At 37.2% G+C, this 15,230-nt stretch overlaps 1 protein-coding gene across 3 annotated transcripts in view; it reads left to right on the top strand.

Annotated features, from left to right (window-relative positions):
• The window catches only part of LOC106066979 (stomatin-like), a 109,875-nt gene extending 94,862 nt beyond the window's left edge, over positions 1-15,013 (top strand). For all 3 annotated transcript variants that reach the window (XM_056040698.1, XM_056040699.1, XM_056040700.1), the window contains exons 3-8: positions 6,148-6,220; positions 6,975-7,057; positions 7,262-7,465; positions 8,644-8,699; positions 14,319-14,397; positions 14,713-15,013. In XM_056040698.1, coding sequence (XP_055896673.1) covers positions 6,148-6,220; positions 6,975-7,057; positions 7,262-7,465; positions 8,644-8,699; positions 14,319-14,397; positions 14,713-14,904 — 687 coding nt within the window. In that variant the 3' untranslated portion in view covers positions 14,905-15,013. The remainder of the gene's footprint in view (positions 1-6,147; positions 6,221-6,974; positions 7,058-7,261; positions 7,466-8,643; positions 8,700-14,318; positions 14,398-14,712) is intronic.
• The last annotated feature ends 217 nt before the right edge of the window (positions 15,014-15,230 follow it).

Here is a 15,230-nt window from a genome sequence, read left to right as displayed (position 1 = left end):
ACTCATCTATCTATGTTCACGACTCATCTATCTCTGTTCACGACTCATCTATCTCTGTTCACGAATCATTTATCTCTGTTCACGAATCATTTATCTCTATTCACGACTCATCTATCTCTGTTCACGACTCATCTATCTCTGTTCAAAACTCATCTCTCTCTGTTCACGACTCATCTATCTCTGTTCACGACTCATCTCTCTCTGTTCACGACTCATCTATCTCTGTTCACGACTCATCTATCTCTGTTCAAGACTCATCTATTTCTGTTCACAACTCATCTCTGTTCAAGACTCATCTATCTCTGTTCACGACTCATCTCTGTTCAAGATTCATCTCTGTTCACAACTAATCTATCTCTGTTCACAACTAATCTCTGTTCATGACTCATCTATCTCTGTTCACAACTAATCTATCTCTGTTCACAACTAATCTATCTCTGTTCACAACTCATCTCTGTTCACAACTCATCTATCTCTGTTCACGACTCATCTATCTCTGTTCACAACTCATCTATCTCTGTTCACGACTCATATCTCTGTTCACGACTCATCTATCTCTGTTCACGACTCATCTATCTCTGTTCAAGACTCATCTATCTCTGTTCACAACTCATCTCTGTTCAAGACTCATCTATCTCTGTTCACGACTCATCTCTGTTCAAGACTCATCTATCTCTGTTCACAACTAATCTATCTCTGTTCACAACTAATCTCTGTTCATGACTCATCTATCTCTGTTCACAACTAATCTATCTCTGTTCACAACTCATCTCTGTTCACAACTCATCTATCTCTGTTCACAACTCATCTCTGTACACAACTAATCTATCTCTGTTCATGACTCATCTCTGTTCACAACTCATCTATCTCTGTTCACAACTCATATATCTCTGTTTACAACTCATCTATCTCTGTTCACAACTCATATATCTCTGTTCACAACTCATCTCTGTTCACAACTAATCTATCTCTGTTCACAACTAATCTATCTCGTTCACAACTAATCTATCTCTGTTCACAACTCATCTATCTTTGTTCACAACTCATCTATCTCTGTTCACAACTCATCTTTATCTCTGTGACTACAAATGCTTCAGGCAATTTTTTTCATGTCAAGCATTACCCTCGATTTTTTTTTCTTTTTAAATCCTGCAAATGTTCACATAACACTTTGGCCCTTTTTTTTTTTTTGCTCTTTCAATAAAACCGCCCACATTTCAACAATCCCTGTTTGATTAGAGTATTCTATTTATTACAAAGCTTATATCAACTCACTCTGTCAGTCTGATAAAAAGTTTGTACACCTAATTTCTCCGACACCCAATCTCGGATCAAGATGAAATTTTGCACAATTATTTCTTTTACCTCACAAAACAAGTATAAATAAAAATTAATATATTAAAGAGACTTTGTGTTATCACACAAATTAGAGGCGCCCCCATCGAATTCACCAATGAACCAGGAATATTCAAGCCATAGTCTTGTTTTGATCGTTTAAAGTAGGCTAATAACATTAAAAAAATCATTTGGCGTTATTTTTCGCTTAAAAGAATAAGGATTTGAAATAGAGCCCCTTAACAGTAGAGATGCTAACGCTAAGAACAGTATGGAAATTTCACAGACAGTGGCGTCACTCATGTTGGTATAACCTGGTGGTGTTAGCTCAGCGTGTCAACCCCCCCAACCCATCAACTTTCTTCAAATATCTTCCAAATAAACACTCTTGTTAGTTAGTTCTTTGTGTTGAATCAATACAGTGAGCTGATTCACCACTTTTATCGATTGTTACTCAAATGTAAAATGAGTGTCAATTCTATTATAAAATTCAACTTAAGACATTTATTCAATAGTTATTGCAAATTTTACAATGAAATTTAATTAAAATTAGAGACTTAACATCACCTGAACAGGTTTCCATTGTTATACTTTGAGACATTTAAAGTTACACTACCATATATATGTGTCTAGGCATATTTGCGCATATATCTAGAGACTTTATTATTATGCCAAGATATAATTTTTCATACTTGGGTGTCACTTTGTAGTGACGCCACTGCTCCCTGATACGTACCTCTGCCTAACAATTTCGATTGATATTTTGGAGTAGACGGGCTTGGAAATTAAAAAAAAAAAAGCCCGCACAACTAACCGATTTCTTATGCGGGCCCCTAACTTAGCCCGGACCTGAATAGGTGGCTTTGCTGACTGGGATTAAACTAGATTTTTAAGCTAGATCTAGACTAGATTTAGATCTAGATTAGATCTATAATTAGAATGTAGACTAGATCTAGAACTATAGAATCCAGACTATATCTAGAATATAGACTTGATCTAGGCTACAATGTGTATGATTCTACACGTTCGATCATAAAATTACTACATCTAAATCCAGATCCAGGCCAATATTAGAATCAGGATTAGTAGGCACTATGCTGTTCGCATCCGATTCACTTCTTAATGTGATACTACTTTGTTTACATAATAAATTTACACCCCTAAGCCATAAGAAGATAAGCTAGAGCTATTGCCTTAAGGGAAAGTGGGGTAATATGAGATGGTGGACAATATGGACATTTGTGGTATTTTTTTCATAGGTCGGTATTATATAAAATTTGGCGAAACGGAAACGAGGCTTAAGCTAAGGAACAACATTCGCAATTTTAATTCACATTGTGGATTGTAATATTAGTCTAATAAAATGTTTTTAGAAAATTGTTGGTTATATTTACATTAGATCACATTTTTTAAAGGTTGTCTAAATGCTTACAAAGTAAGCTATCATATTATATTTTGGTATATAATGAATACATGAGCAAATATTAAGAATAAAACAGTTTTAAAATTCTGATCAGCACAGCAATATGGTTGTAATAACAAACTTTTCAGTGTTCTACCCTGGGGTTAATATGGGATACCATGTTGGGGGGGTCAATTAGAGTACGATATTTTTTATAGGTTTAAGTACTCAAATATTACATCTAGATCTTAATTGGTGGGGAATGTTTAAGCAGAAGAAAACCCAAAATAATCAGCTCATATAAAAGCTGAATAAGCCAATAATATTAATTAAAATGAAGACAATTATTTTTTCTCATCAGCTCCGGTGCGTGCACTTTCACTTTACACAGCCACTTTTTTTATTAATTTTTTAACAGAAAAATATTTAAAAAATAATACAATTTTGTGATGTTTTAAACTGTTTGTTTGTTTACTTGATTTACAGAAAGTAATAATTTATAGATATAATACTTACAACTACAGCAAAATTTGTATCAAAATTCTTTTTTAAAAACAACGTTTGTATCAGTATTTTATTCCATGAGTTAAAAATGGAAAACATATTTTTTACGATCCATTGATACTTAGATGCAAATTTTTTTGTAGTCTACCAATGCGCGAATCTATGATTAAAGCTTGCGTTATTAATGAAAAAGTCTTCGACCTTTTTAAAAAAAAATTTACCTTCCCTGAAGTTTTTCATTTAAGAGTGGTGTATTTTTGTGAAAAAATCTGCTTGCATTGATAATTTAAAAAATTAAATAGTTCTTTTTCTGAAAAGAAAAAAATAGCCATTAGAACTTTTCAATGATATAAAATATCACGATGTCCAATTTTCATTTTCTTTCTAGTTTCTGAGATCTAAACGGGACGGACGGACAGACAGACTACACATAACTAATAGCGCCTATATCCCATTCGGTGGCTGCTAAAATAATTATTAACTATTGGTAATTAATTATACTGTTTGCTATCTCGAACAAGGAAATAAATTTTACTTGAATGAAGTAGTTTTATAAGCTGAAGTAGGAGGCTGCAGATAAACAAAGACAAGTTAGGGCATGTCTCTCATGCATCTTATCGATGCCTTCGACTGATAAGCATTCGTCAGATTGGTAAAATTGCTTTTGAGTACATGGGGAGATGATGACAAATGGAATTTAGAAAATAGATGACTTATAGTAGCAATATAAAATGTGCAAAGTAAGGGAGATAATAAATTGAACATAAGTGGAACGTGGGGGGGGGGGGGGAATGGATAATGGTCAGCGACCGTGACGCCATAGTTTACATGCGGCCGTCGGCCATGAAGGATGGAGTGAACATAAAGGAATAGAGTGCCCGTCCAAACTCAGACAGATTGTGGCGGATGTCAGGTGGTCGTCGAAGCACGACCATGTCCAGACTTAGGATTGGCCACACCTACATCACGCACTCCTTTATGCTGAAGAGAGAGGAGCCCCTACTTTGTGAGTACTGTGACTCTCGCCTCACCGTGGAACATATCCTCATTGATTGCCCCAGATACCAGGATGTCAGGGAGAAATTTTTACAGCGCACAATTTAAAAACATTGTTCGACAATGTCAACCCAGGGAAGATACTGGACTTTGTCCTGGAGGTGGGATTTTCTACGAAGATCTGATTTGTGAAACTGTGAACATATAATATTTACATAAGATTTTTATTAAATTATTAAATTTTTACTACCTTTACTATTTTAACTGTGAATAGACCTAGCTTTTAAATGACTTTATAAAATTTAGCTACCGGTATTGTGGTATGAAGGGAGAGTAACCCTTTAGGGATTACGGGCACGACATGGCCTAAAGTGTGCCGATGTGACAAAAACTCAAAAATAGTAAGTAAAATGGATAAAGGGGGAGATAATTCATAACTCTTTTCTAAGCGCAGTGCCAATGCGTTAGTAAGATTATCAAGGCGATCAGCCGAAATAAAGGAAGTAAAATAAGATGTACAAATAAATACAAGGTTGCATCAATGATCAATTGATGCAACGTAGCAATAATACCATGGACACAGGTCAATGCAATATATAAATAATTACATATGAAATGGTTATGTTTCCTGTTACATTTATATGTGTATTTATGTTTATGCGTGTTGTGTGTGTGTTTGTTTGTTTTCTTGTAGTCTCCCTTGTTCTACTGTTCAGTATGTTCACGTGTTCACGGTCTACTCTTTAAGTGTGTCAGTAGTGTGTATAGTCACTGTGTATTAGTCTCTGCTGGTTGTTCTCTCCTTGTTTTCACGTTAACAAAAATGGAGAGTAACTTTTAAACATCAGTGTTGTTAGTGTATTGTGATAATATAACATAATAACATTTCCTACTTACGACAGTGAGAAATACACAATGCACACATTAAACAGAAATGAAATAAGTTAAATCCAAATAATATTATCCAGCAAGATTACACACAAATTATAGTCCAGACTTGACTGTCAGCGAGATGGAGGAATGACAAAGTGTGTCCGACTTGGTCGAGCTTATAAAGGTCCGGGAGAGAAGAGCGGAAAAGGGAGGGGCGAGAGATTAAAGATTAGAAATCTCCCTCGTGGGTGAATCTGACTCGAGAATGGAGTCCCACCTAGAAATGTCAGGATGCGTGTTGACACGGATTATCTTCTTGATCAAAGAGAGACGTGGGGTGGAGGAAAGAATGAAGTATATTCCAGCCCAGGTGGTGTCGACCGTGAACGTCAGACACCCAGCGCCAATGACCAATGGCCGTGCTAGGACTGTTTACCTTTCCCCAGGTCAAGGGGAGATAAGCGAAAAGTCGTGGCCTTGTCGCCAAGGTGGTGGACTCAGTCTAGCGAGAAGAGGAAAAGATGGGGTTTGGTGGTGAAATCAGGCGTAAGAGAAAAAAAATAATTGAGATGAAATCAATAAATAATAATCGATGCTGTGATAAAATTGAGTGACACTGTCAGCAAGCTTTTGACCTGTGACAGTACATCAAAAGAAAACTCTAGGAATAGGAAATATTTCGATTCGGAAAATTTTACGAAATCGTTTTGAATGCAAACAAGCAAAATAAAATAAAATATATTAAAAAATAAAGGGGAAGAACCCAAAAAAATCACTGCAATAGCTCTCAATACTTTAGAGTTTAACTCTTTTTCTAAATAAAACTTAATTAATTAATTACTACTAATTGATCAACTAAACTGGTTATTTTATTTCTAGTATTGTCGATGACAATTAATAATTGTGCAAAATTCCAACTTTATCAGAGAATGGGAAGTGGGAGAAAAATCGTGTACAAGATTTGTACCAGACTGACAGTCGGAGTGAGTTAATATAAGCTTTGTAAAAATATTAAGAGTATCTATTTGAATAAACAGGTTGTTCAAGAATATGAAAGAGTAGTCATCTTTCGTTTGGGAAGAATTATGTCCGGTAATGCCAAAGGCCCAGGTAAGAATGTTAGAGTTTAGTAAGACTAGAGCTCATTGTCCCTGCCAAAACTTAAGATAGAATTAGATTTTTAAACTCTAAACTTTCCGGTGATTTGTACGACTATAAACTACTCGCATTAACGCTTTACTTCGGCATGCAATGACCATCGTTATACTCATATATATTTTGTAAAGACTAGTCTCTATTTATTTGACTTTACTCAGTCGTCAATATCTGGGTTCTTAATAGTCAAGAATTCCCAAATTCCCACTTCTACATAGATTTTTACTACAATTCTTTGAAGTCACGAGACAGACTGGGCCAATCCAGGGATAAGATTAAGCTGATTGGGAGAACGTTTGGGCTATGAAGTTGTGTCCAGTCTAGTCCAGGGACTCGATGCTTTACAGCAAGTTTTAGAAAGTCAACAGGATCTTAAGTCAAAGTGTAAACAAAGAACAGATTACTCTGATTAGCTTTTAGTGGAATCATCCCCCAATAGATCCCAACTTATTATAAATACTTGGGAATTTTAGTATCAGCCATACGGGTGTATCAGCACATTTTATCTAGGAACATTTTAGCGTGATGCCCATTTATCCATCTGATACATCGTTAAACTGTTATTTTGGGGAAAATAGCAAGATCAGAATAATATATAATAATATAATTTAATAATAATATTAATAATTGTGTTTTATTCTATAGTCTGACGATTAAATGTTTTTGTGTGTATTCTATAATTCATAAACTAAGATTCTCTTGCATTTAGGTATGTTCTTCATTATTCCTTGCATGGACAGTTTTGCTAAAGTTGACTTGAGAACTATTTCATTTAACGTTCCTCCTCAAGAGGTAAAAAAAAAACATTATGTTTTAGAATTGAATCGAATATAAATCTATTCTTTTATCAAATGTATTTTTCTTTATTTAGGCCTATTTGAAATATAAACACAACAGACGCATTAAAAATTGTCAAATGAAATGTGAATGTTTAATTCTTAACACCTGAATACATTCTAATGATGACTAAACTTTACTTGTTTCAATATCTCGTAGGTTTTGACAAGAGATTCAGTTACAGTAGCAGTTGATGCTGTAGTCTACTATAGAGTTAATAATGCCACCATGTCTATAGTGAATGTAGAAAACTACAGCACCTCTACACGATTGTTAGCAGCAACAACTTTACGTAATGTTCTAGGCACTAAAAATCTGAGTGAAATTCTCTCCGACAGGGAGAACATCAGTCATTTTATGCAGGTTAGTGGGATTATGCTTTTATGGGTATGTCAGCTCAAGAACTTCAAATAATTCATATTGGTACCGGTTTGTGAATTTAACGGAAAAAACATCAAACTGTTATATAGGTAAAGGGGGTCCAATAAAATGCCCTAATCAGAAAAATTGAGCTTTTATATGTGAATTTAAATTGGATAACAAAAGAGCCTCAGCCACTTTCTGCTTGTATGAAGCAGGAGGCCTCTTTAGATTTTTTTTTAGTTCTTCGATGTATCTAAACCTTGTTAAAACTCCTACATCTCACGGATAGATAGGGCTGACAAAGTTCAAACTGATATTCATGTTTTCACCTTTTTTGTCTTTCAAAAGCAAAGAATTTATTTAAAAAATAGCGCAACGCCCGAATAATCCGCTTAGACTTGACAGCTTAGACTTGACAGCTTAGACTTGACAGCTTAGACTTGACAGCTTAGACTTGACAGCTTAGACTTGACAGCTTAGACTTGACAGCTTAGACTTGACAGCTTAGACTTGACAGCTTAGACTTGACAGCTTAGACTTGACAGCTTAGACTTGACAGCTTAGACTTGACAGCTTAGATTTGACAGCTTAGACTTGACAGCTTAGACTTGACAGCTATTGTTTTCAGCCTGGAAAGTATGCATTTATATATTCTTAAATTCTTTGTGCAGACCAACCTATGAGCTCAACATACTAGTATGCTCAATCCATCTTATGAATGTTGTGTTCGATGCGTGGTGTTGTGTTTAATATGTAAAGTGTTTGATGTATAGTGTATTAATCCTCATATTTTACTCACATCTCTTCATGTTTTCGAGAAATAACATTCGTGTGACAGTCCAGTTCTAAAGTATCTTACAAGACATTCGTGTGACAGTCCAGTTCTAAAGTATCTTACAAGACATTTCCCTATGCCCCTGATGTGTTGGGGGTTAGAAAATGTCTGCAGTGGAAATCACCACGATGGTCTATGTGTATCGCAGTGGATTTCGGTCCAGAGACTCTAGATACTTATTAGAAATAATAAATAATTTGTGTTTTTCTCTCAAACTTTCAAACATTCTCGTCAAAGTCACAATAGTGTGATTCGTGTCTTCTAACAGTTCAAAACAAATTACTTTATTAAGAAAAACTACTTAGTATTATTTGACTCAAAATAATCAACAAATTTTTTTCAGACTTCATTGGATGATGCCACTGAACATTGGGGTGTGAAGGTAGAGCGTGTTGAAATGTAAGTAGACGGGACAGAAAGAATGAGCTATTATGCTACAGTTATCTAGGCTGCATCTTAGAAACAAAACAGAAACATTTCCGATTGGACAAAATCTTCAAACTAAAAGGCTAGAGATTAACTTTGGGTTAGAGTTATTTGAGGAGTATACATTGAAAAACATTTTATTTTCATACCAGTTAAAGGTGATAGAATGTATTCTTGCCTTAACACTAGAATCAGTATTTACAGAGGGGCCATTTAATCTTGTTAGAACTAAAAAATTTAAAAAATATTTACACTATGGAAAATTGGATAGAAAAACAACAAACTATCAAATAAATTTAAAAAATCGTATTAAAAAAAAACACACACAAAAAAACAGAAAGAGTACAAACTCGGAGACATGACCCAAAAATCTTAGCAGACAGCTGCAGAGAGAATACGTCAACTATATAAGAATTAAGAACAGCATCGCAAATGTATGGTCCTACTTGAAATAAATGACAATTGAATCGCTCTATTCAAGTGAGAGGAAAACAGAATCCAAAACGTTCTTCATACTTGAGTAAACAAACAAAATAAATAGGCAACTTCACATCAGCTTTCTCCCCTACAGAACACGCGGACACTCGGCTTATTGAAAACAAATAGAAAAGATGAAAGTCATAGATTCTTCTGTCTCGAAAGACATTGGATGCGTACAGATGAATTACTGGTTTTGGTTTATTCTTGAATCGGGTCAGAGTCTGCTGTGTGGAGCTGCAAACTTTGCCACAATTCATGGATGTTTATGCATCTGTTGTAGGTCTATTGGATAGTTTTTTCTTTCTCTTCTCAAAGACAGTCTCAGTCGTTTTGCTCGCGATAAAGCCTTCAGTCGTTTTGCTCACGATAAAGTCTTCAGTCGTTTTGCTCGCGATAAAGTCTTCAGTCGTTTTGCTCTCGATAAAGTCTTCAGTCGTTTTGCTCGCGATAAAGTCTTCAGTCGTTTTGCTCGCATTAAAGTCTTCAGTCGTTTTGCTCTCGATAAAGTCATATACTCTCATTCATCTCTGTAATCACGTGATTCCGCTTGCAGACATCTCTGTAATCATGTAATCCCGCATGCATACATTCTCTGTAATCGTGTGATTCCGCTTGCAGACATCTCTGTAATCGTGTAATCCCGCATGCATGATTCCGCTTGCAGACATCTCTGTATTCCTTGCAGACATATCTGTAATCGTGTGATCCCACATGCAGACATCTCTGTAATCATGTGATTCCGCTTGCAGATATCTCTGTAATCATGTGATCTCGCATGCAGACATCTCTGTAATCGTGTGATCCCGCATGCATACATCTCTGTGTGAGCAGGTCAGGCAGGCGCGAGTGTGAGAGGACCTATTCTCTGCTCAACATTAAAATTTACCAACAGTAGGCAGATGTTTGCGCTACTGGGTGGGCTCAATCTGTGCACCTCGGTATGGTGACCAAGGGGCTAGAGTCACCTAAGTAACCAGACAACTAACTATACTAACTCAACTAAATGAAAACAAGATAACAAACTTTAGTTTACGATAAATAAAACAAAAAGAAAATTTATTTACATACAAAAATAAGTCAATAATAAAAAATAATATATACACTAACTTGACTAATCCTCTAAGTCTACGACACTACAAACACCAACAAACTAACCAAACCAACTATCTAACACAAACTGATCAAAACAACTATCTAACTAAAGAGAACTAAATCACTACAATAAACTAGTCTAGATTTACAATATTCTACTACTACACTCAATCTCAACCAATAACTCTAACCCTAAAACAAGAACACCTTAAGTCTTAGTACCTTACTAACTAGAGTAAACTAATTAATAACTAGCTAAAGCAAGAAACAGACTATAACTAAGCCACTTAGGCAACACTACACTAGTCACTACAGTAACAAAATAACACTAGCTTCGATAGAATTAGAATAGATCTAATGAAACAATAACAAAACTTTAAAACTAGATCCATCAATAGCAGAAACAAAATAACACTAGATTCCCTAGAATTAGAATAGATCTACAACAGCAGTTATAAACAGCAGTTATCTCAGCAGAGTAATTTCAGCAGCTAAAAGCAGTGTAATTGTAGCAGCTAAAAGCAGTAACACAGCAGTAATAATAGCCTGCAATACATAAATGCAAAACTATATTAGATCTATATTCTAGTAGGACTGATGGACGCCGCCATCTTCCGTACAGCATGTTGCCAACTATTATGACAAATAGTCCAAGTAGAAAATAAAACAACTACCTTACACATAGTATAGATCTAGTAAAAAATATAAAATATTTCTACACTTACAGGCCGTCCCAGGTACAGAAATAAAAATATAATTAGACGACAGACCACAAAGATCTTCAGCTGTCACACAGATAGATATGGTACTGACCACTGGTCAAATGTACACTCAACTGTTTTTAAAACAGCGTGGCATCACTTTTTATACACAAAAAGCGGAAGTACAAATAATAAGTTTGGCACTAGCCTATAAAAATAAAATATATAAAAATATAGCTCTGGGAGCGCAAGCTCACATTCATCCCGCCTTAAATTTTTGCGTCCTCGCAAAACAAAATACTAACAAACTACTTAAAATGCATTACATACATACTGCTGACATATTCTACCATCAAAGAAAATACACACTAAAATCTATTTCACACAAAAATATACATCTCCATGACATGACTTAGATTACATTGCTTTACAAGGACAAAAGCAAAAAAAAAAAAATACACTTCATCAGCTAAAAACACAAGAAAATACTCTTGATCCTGTACATTCTCAAATAGGTACAGCAACTACTAAGCTTTAAAAAAAGCTTTTAAATACACATGTAGATAACATGTACTCATAGAGTTATTACAAACTAATACATCTTGATACATTGGAATGCAACCAACATATTAAATAAAAATTACAAATATACAAATGAAGAATTATGCTAGTATGGTGAGGAAACGAACTTCATTTCCTCCTCTCGTACATATCGGTAAGTACTGCCGTCTTCTGCCTCCACCATGTACCAGCCAGAAGCATACTTGGGTACTGCAGTAATTACAAAACACGAGGGTACATACTGCATGAACATTCTTCCCTGGCCTCTGACTCTCTGTTCGACAAGAACTCTGCACCCAATGTTCAGAAGGTCGTTCCTTTTCTTCTGCAACTCAGGAACCTCATGGGAAAGCAAGGTGGATTCTGGTTGGACCGGATGAAACTGTATGAAAGAATTTGTTTCCCTACCTCCTTCTGCATGATTACTGGAAGTGTCAGGTGAGGCAACTTCTGTATGAATCGACATCATTTCTGCCACTGTGGGTTGGTTTCTGCGAACAATTGAATCAGGAGCAGTGTTGGATCGCCTAGGATTCTGTGGCACCTCCACCGACAATTCTGTTGGCTTGGGGGCAGGTTGCAGTTGTACTGCCTGTGGTTGTTCCACTGAGGCAACCTGAACGTGATTCACTGCTGCAGTGACATCAGGGCAAGCTCGGGTGAAGTGGTCCCGGCTTCCACAATTCGAGCAGTTGCTTCTAGAAGGGTGTTGCTGGTGAGCCCGGTTCCCTGGCTTCTTTCGCTGACCTTGGAACCTGTTCTGCAGCCTGCAATTTCTTGCAAGATGGCCAGGTTTGCCACATGTGTAGCATTTCCTGTTCTTCATCGTTGGCCTCTTATGGTTAAGATTGCGCTTTGGTTGTGAGGCAATCTGTCTCACCTTGCCGATAATGTGATCAGGTTGATGGTGGTTGCAGTGGGGACAGTTAGAGTTCTATTGTCCCGAAAGTTGTAGGAGCACAATCTGAGCTGCAAGCTCCTCCACTTGCTTGGAGAGCGCAGCTAGCTGGCCTTCAATCTTTATCTCACTGCATGTCACCTTGGTTGCGGCTTGAGAGGTTACATGTTCATCTTCAGCCCATCTGATGGCTATGTCCCTTATGGACAAAAAGCTAATGTCTGGTCGTTCAAGCAGCCTCTCTAGTAAATCTCTCCTAAGGGCTCTGTCGTTGAGATTTTCCACAAAATGATCTCTCAGGACAGTTTCATCAAGGACTGTCGCTGAAAGGGTACTCTGTCTGTCTACCACTGCTTTGAACGATTGCTGTAGCCGATGCGAGTAGGAGCGAATAAGCTCTCCTGGGCGTTGACTGATGCGGTAGAGTTCTCCCATAAGCTGAGAGACACTCCTCCTCTCACCATAGGCTGACCGTAACAGTTGGGTCAGTGTCTCTGGAGACTCCCTGGTTGTTTGAGGGTAAAAACCAAGCTCAGCCTTCACTGACTCCCCCAGATGAGAAATCAGGAACTCGCACTTCTCATCTGGCTGCTGTATGTGCTGGGACTTCCAGGCTCTCTCTATATCTTGAAGGAACTCTTCGACTTCCCTGGCTGGGCCATCGCCATGGAAGCGTCGAATGTTCCACTCCGTTCTTGGCACCACAATCACTGTCTGAGACGGCTGCATTCTTGCTGCTGCTGCTGCCTCGCTGTTCATCTATGTAACTACTCAACAAAACTAAAGCCTACTAACCTCTCAATAACAATACCCCCCAAAAAAACAACTAAACTAACACTATCTATACCGCCTATCAATGCCTAAACTCCTACGCAAACCTAATCTATCCCAATAAAAAAATACAAGTCTGGTCACTCAAGCACAGATCCCACTTCTGACACCAAAAATGTGAGCAGGTCAGGCAGGCGCGAGTGGGAGAGGACCTATTCTCTGCTCAACATTAAAATTTACCACCCAGTAGCGCAAACATCTGCCTACTGTTGGTAAATTTTAATGTTGAGCAGAGAATAGGTCCTCTCCCACTCGCGCCTGCCTGACCTGCTCACATCTGTAATCATGTGATTCCGCTTGCAGATATCTCTGTAATCCTTGCAGACATCTCTGTAATCGTGTGATCCCGCATGCAGACATGTCTGTAATCATGTGATTCCGCTTGCAGACATCTCTGTAATCATGTAATCTCGCATGCAGACATCTCTGTAATCATGTGATCTCGCATGCAGACATCCCCGTAATCGTGTGATCCCGCATGCAGACATGTCTGTAATCATGTGATCTCGCATGCAGACATCTCTGTAATCATGTGATCTCGCATGCAGACATCCCCGTAATCGTGTGATCCCGCATGCAGACATGTCTGTAATCATGTGATTCCGCTTGCATACATCTCTGCAATTATGTGATCCCACTTGCAGACATCTCTATAATTATGTGATTCCGATTGTGCTTGTCGGTCGGTCTAGGGATTAAAGTACCATACAAGCTGTCGGTAATAAGGATGTAATAAATTACATCTGCTTGGATGGTTCCATCATAGTATAGTAGTTCAGACATGCCAATAGAGGGGCACTTCCAAGAGACCCGACTCAACACTTTTAGGCAATGACAAAGAAGAAGAGAAAACATAAAATACAAAATAAATGCGCTCTGCGCGCACGATTTTAAGTTGCCGACTGGTCTCTGTTTATATCTATTTAGTGAAAGCTGGTTTGGGTTTGAGTGCAATAACTGCAGGCTGAGTCCAATATTCAATAAATTCTCAGAGACATTTGTAATAACACCTTTTTCCCTTTACTTTAGGAAAGATGTCCGTTTACCAGTTCAACTACAGAGAGCCATGGCAGCTGAGGCTGAGGCATCCAGAGAAGCTCGAGCTAAGGTAAAAAGACAACACGAAATGTTTTCCTGTCCACGTGCTCTAGTATACATTTTTAACGACCCCCCCCCAACTCTTGCTAGCTTGTCTAGTGTAAGTTTATATTAATTTACCAATAGAAACTATGTATGGTATTTCAAAACTAGCTGGTGTACTGGGCTAGATTTACCTATAGGCCTCAGAAAACTATTGAGCACTGACACACACTATCAGGACTTACAAGAGACCCCAAATAGATCTCAAATAGCTTAGGACCTTTTCAAGTCTAAATTCGGTACTGCAGGTATTTAGTTCAAACTCACAAATTTCTTTTTGTAGGTGATTGCAGCTGAAGGAGAACAAAAGGCTTCCAAATCCCTAAAAGAGGCAGCAGACATTATGATAGAGTCACCAGCAGCACTGCAATTAAGATACTTACAGACATTGAACACCATTGCTGCCGAGAAAAATTCTACTATACTCTTCCCTCTTCCAATAGACATACTGTCGGCTTTTATGCCCAAAAAGTAATTGATGATTTTAACTTATTATAGAATTAGAATTTATTGCTTTGGTTGATTGTTTTATGTATAGACCTCAAGGAATAAACATTGGCAAAAGTAAAAAAAAAAAGTCTAAATTTTTAAACTTGTTATATCTTGTGTAATATTTAGATTTTTTTTTTCTTGGCACATCTGGATAGAATGTCAAGGTCATCTATTTTTGTCCCTTACGGTTAACTAAGGTATCAGCCAGCACAACGACCAACCACCTTTACTTTTCCCAACTAATGTTAGGTACCCATTAGAGCTGGCTGGACTCAGAGGCGCCCTAAAAATCCCAAAATTAATCACCCC

Source organism: Biomphalaria glabrata, chromosome 9, assembly GCF_947242115.1.
Source record: "Biomphalaria glabrata chromosome 9, xgBioGlab47.1, whole genome shotgun sequence".
NCBI lineage: Eukaryota > Metazoa > Mollusca > Gastropoda > Planorbidae > Biomphalaria > Biomphalaria glabrata.
This window is presented reverse-complemented; position numbering and strand designations above follow the sequence as displayed.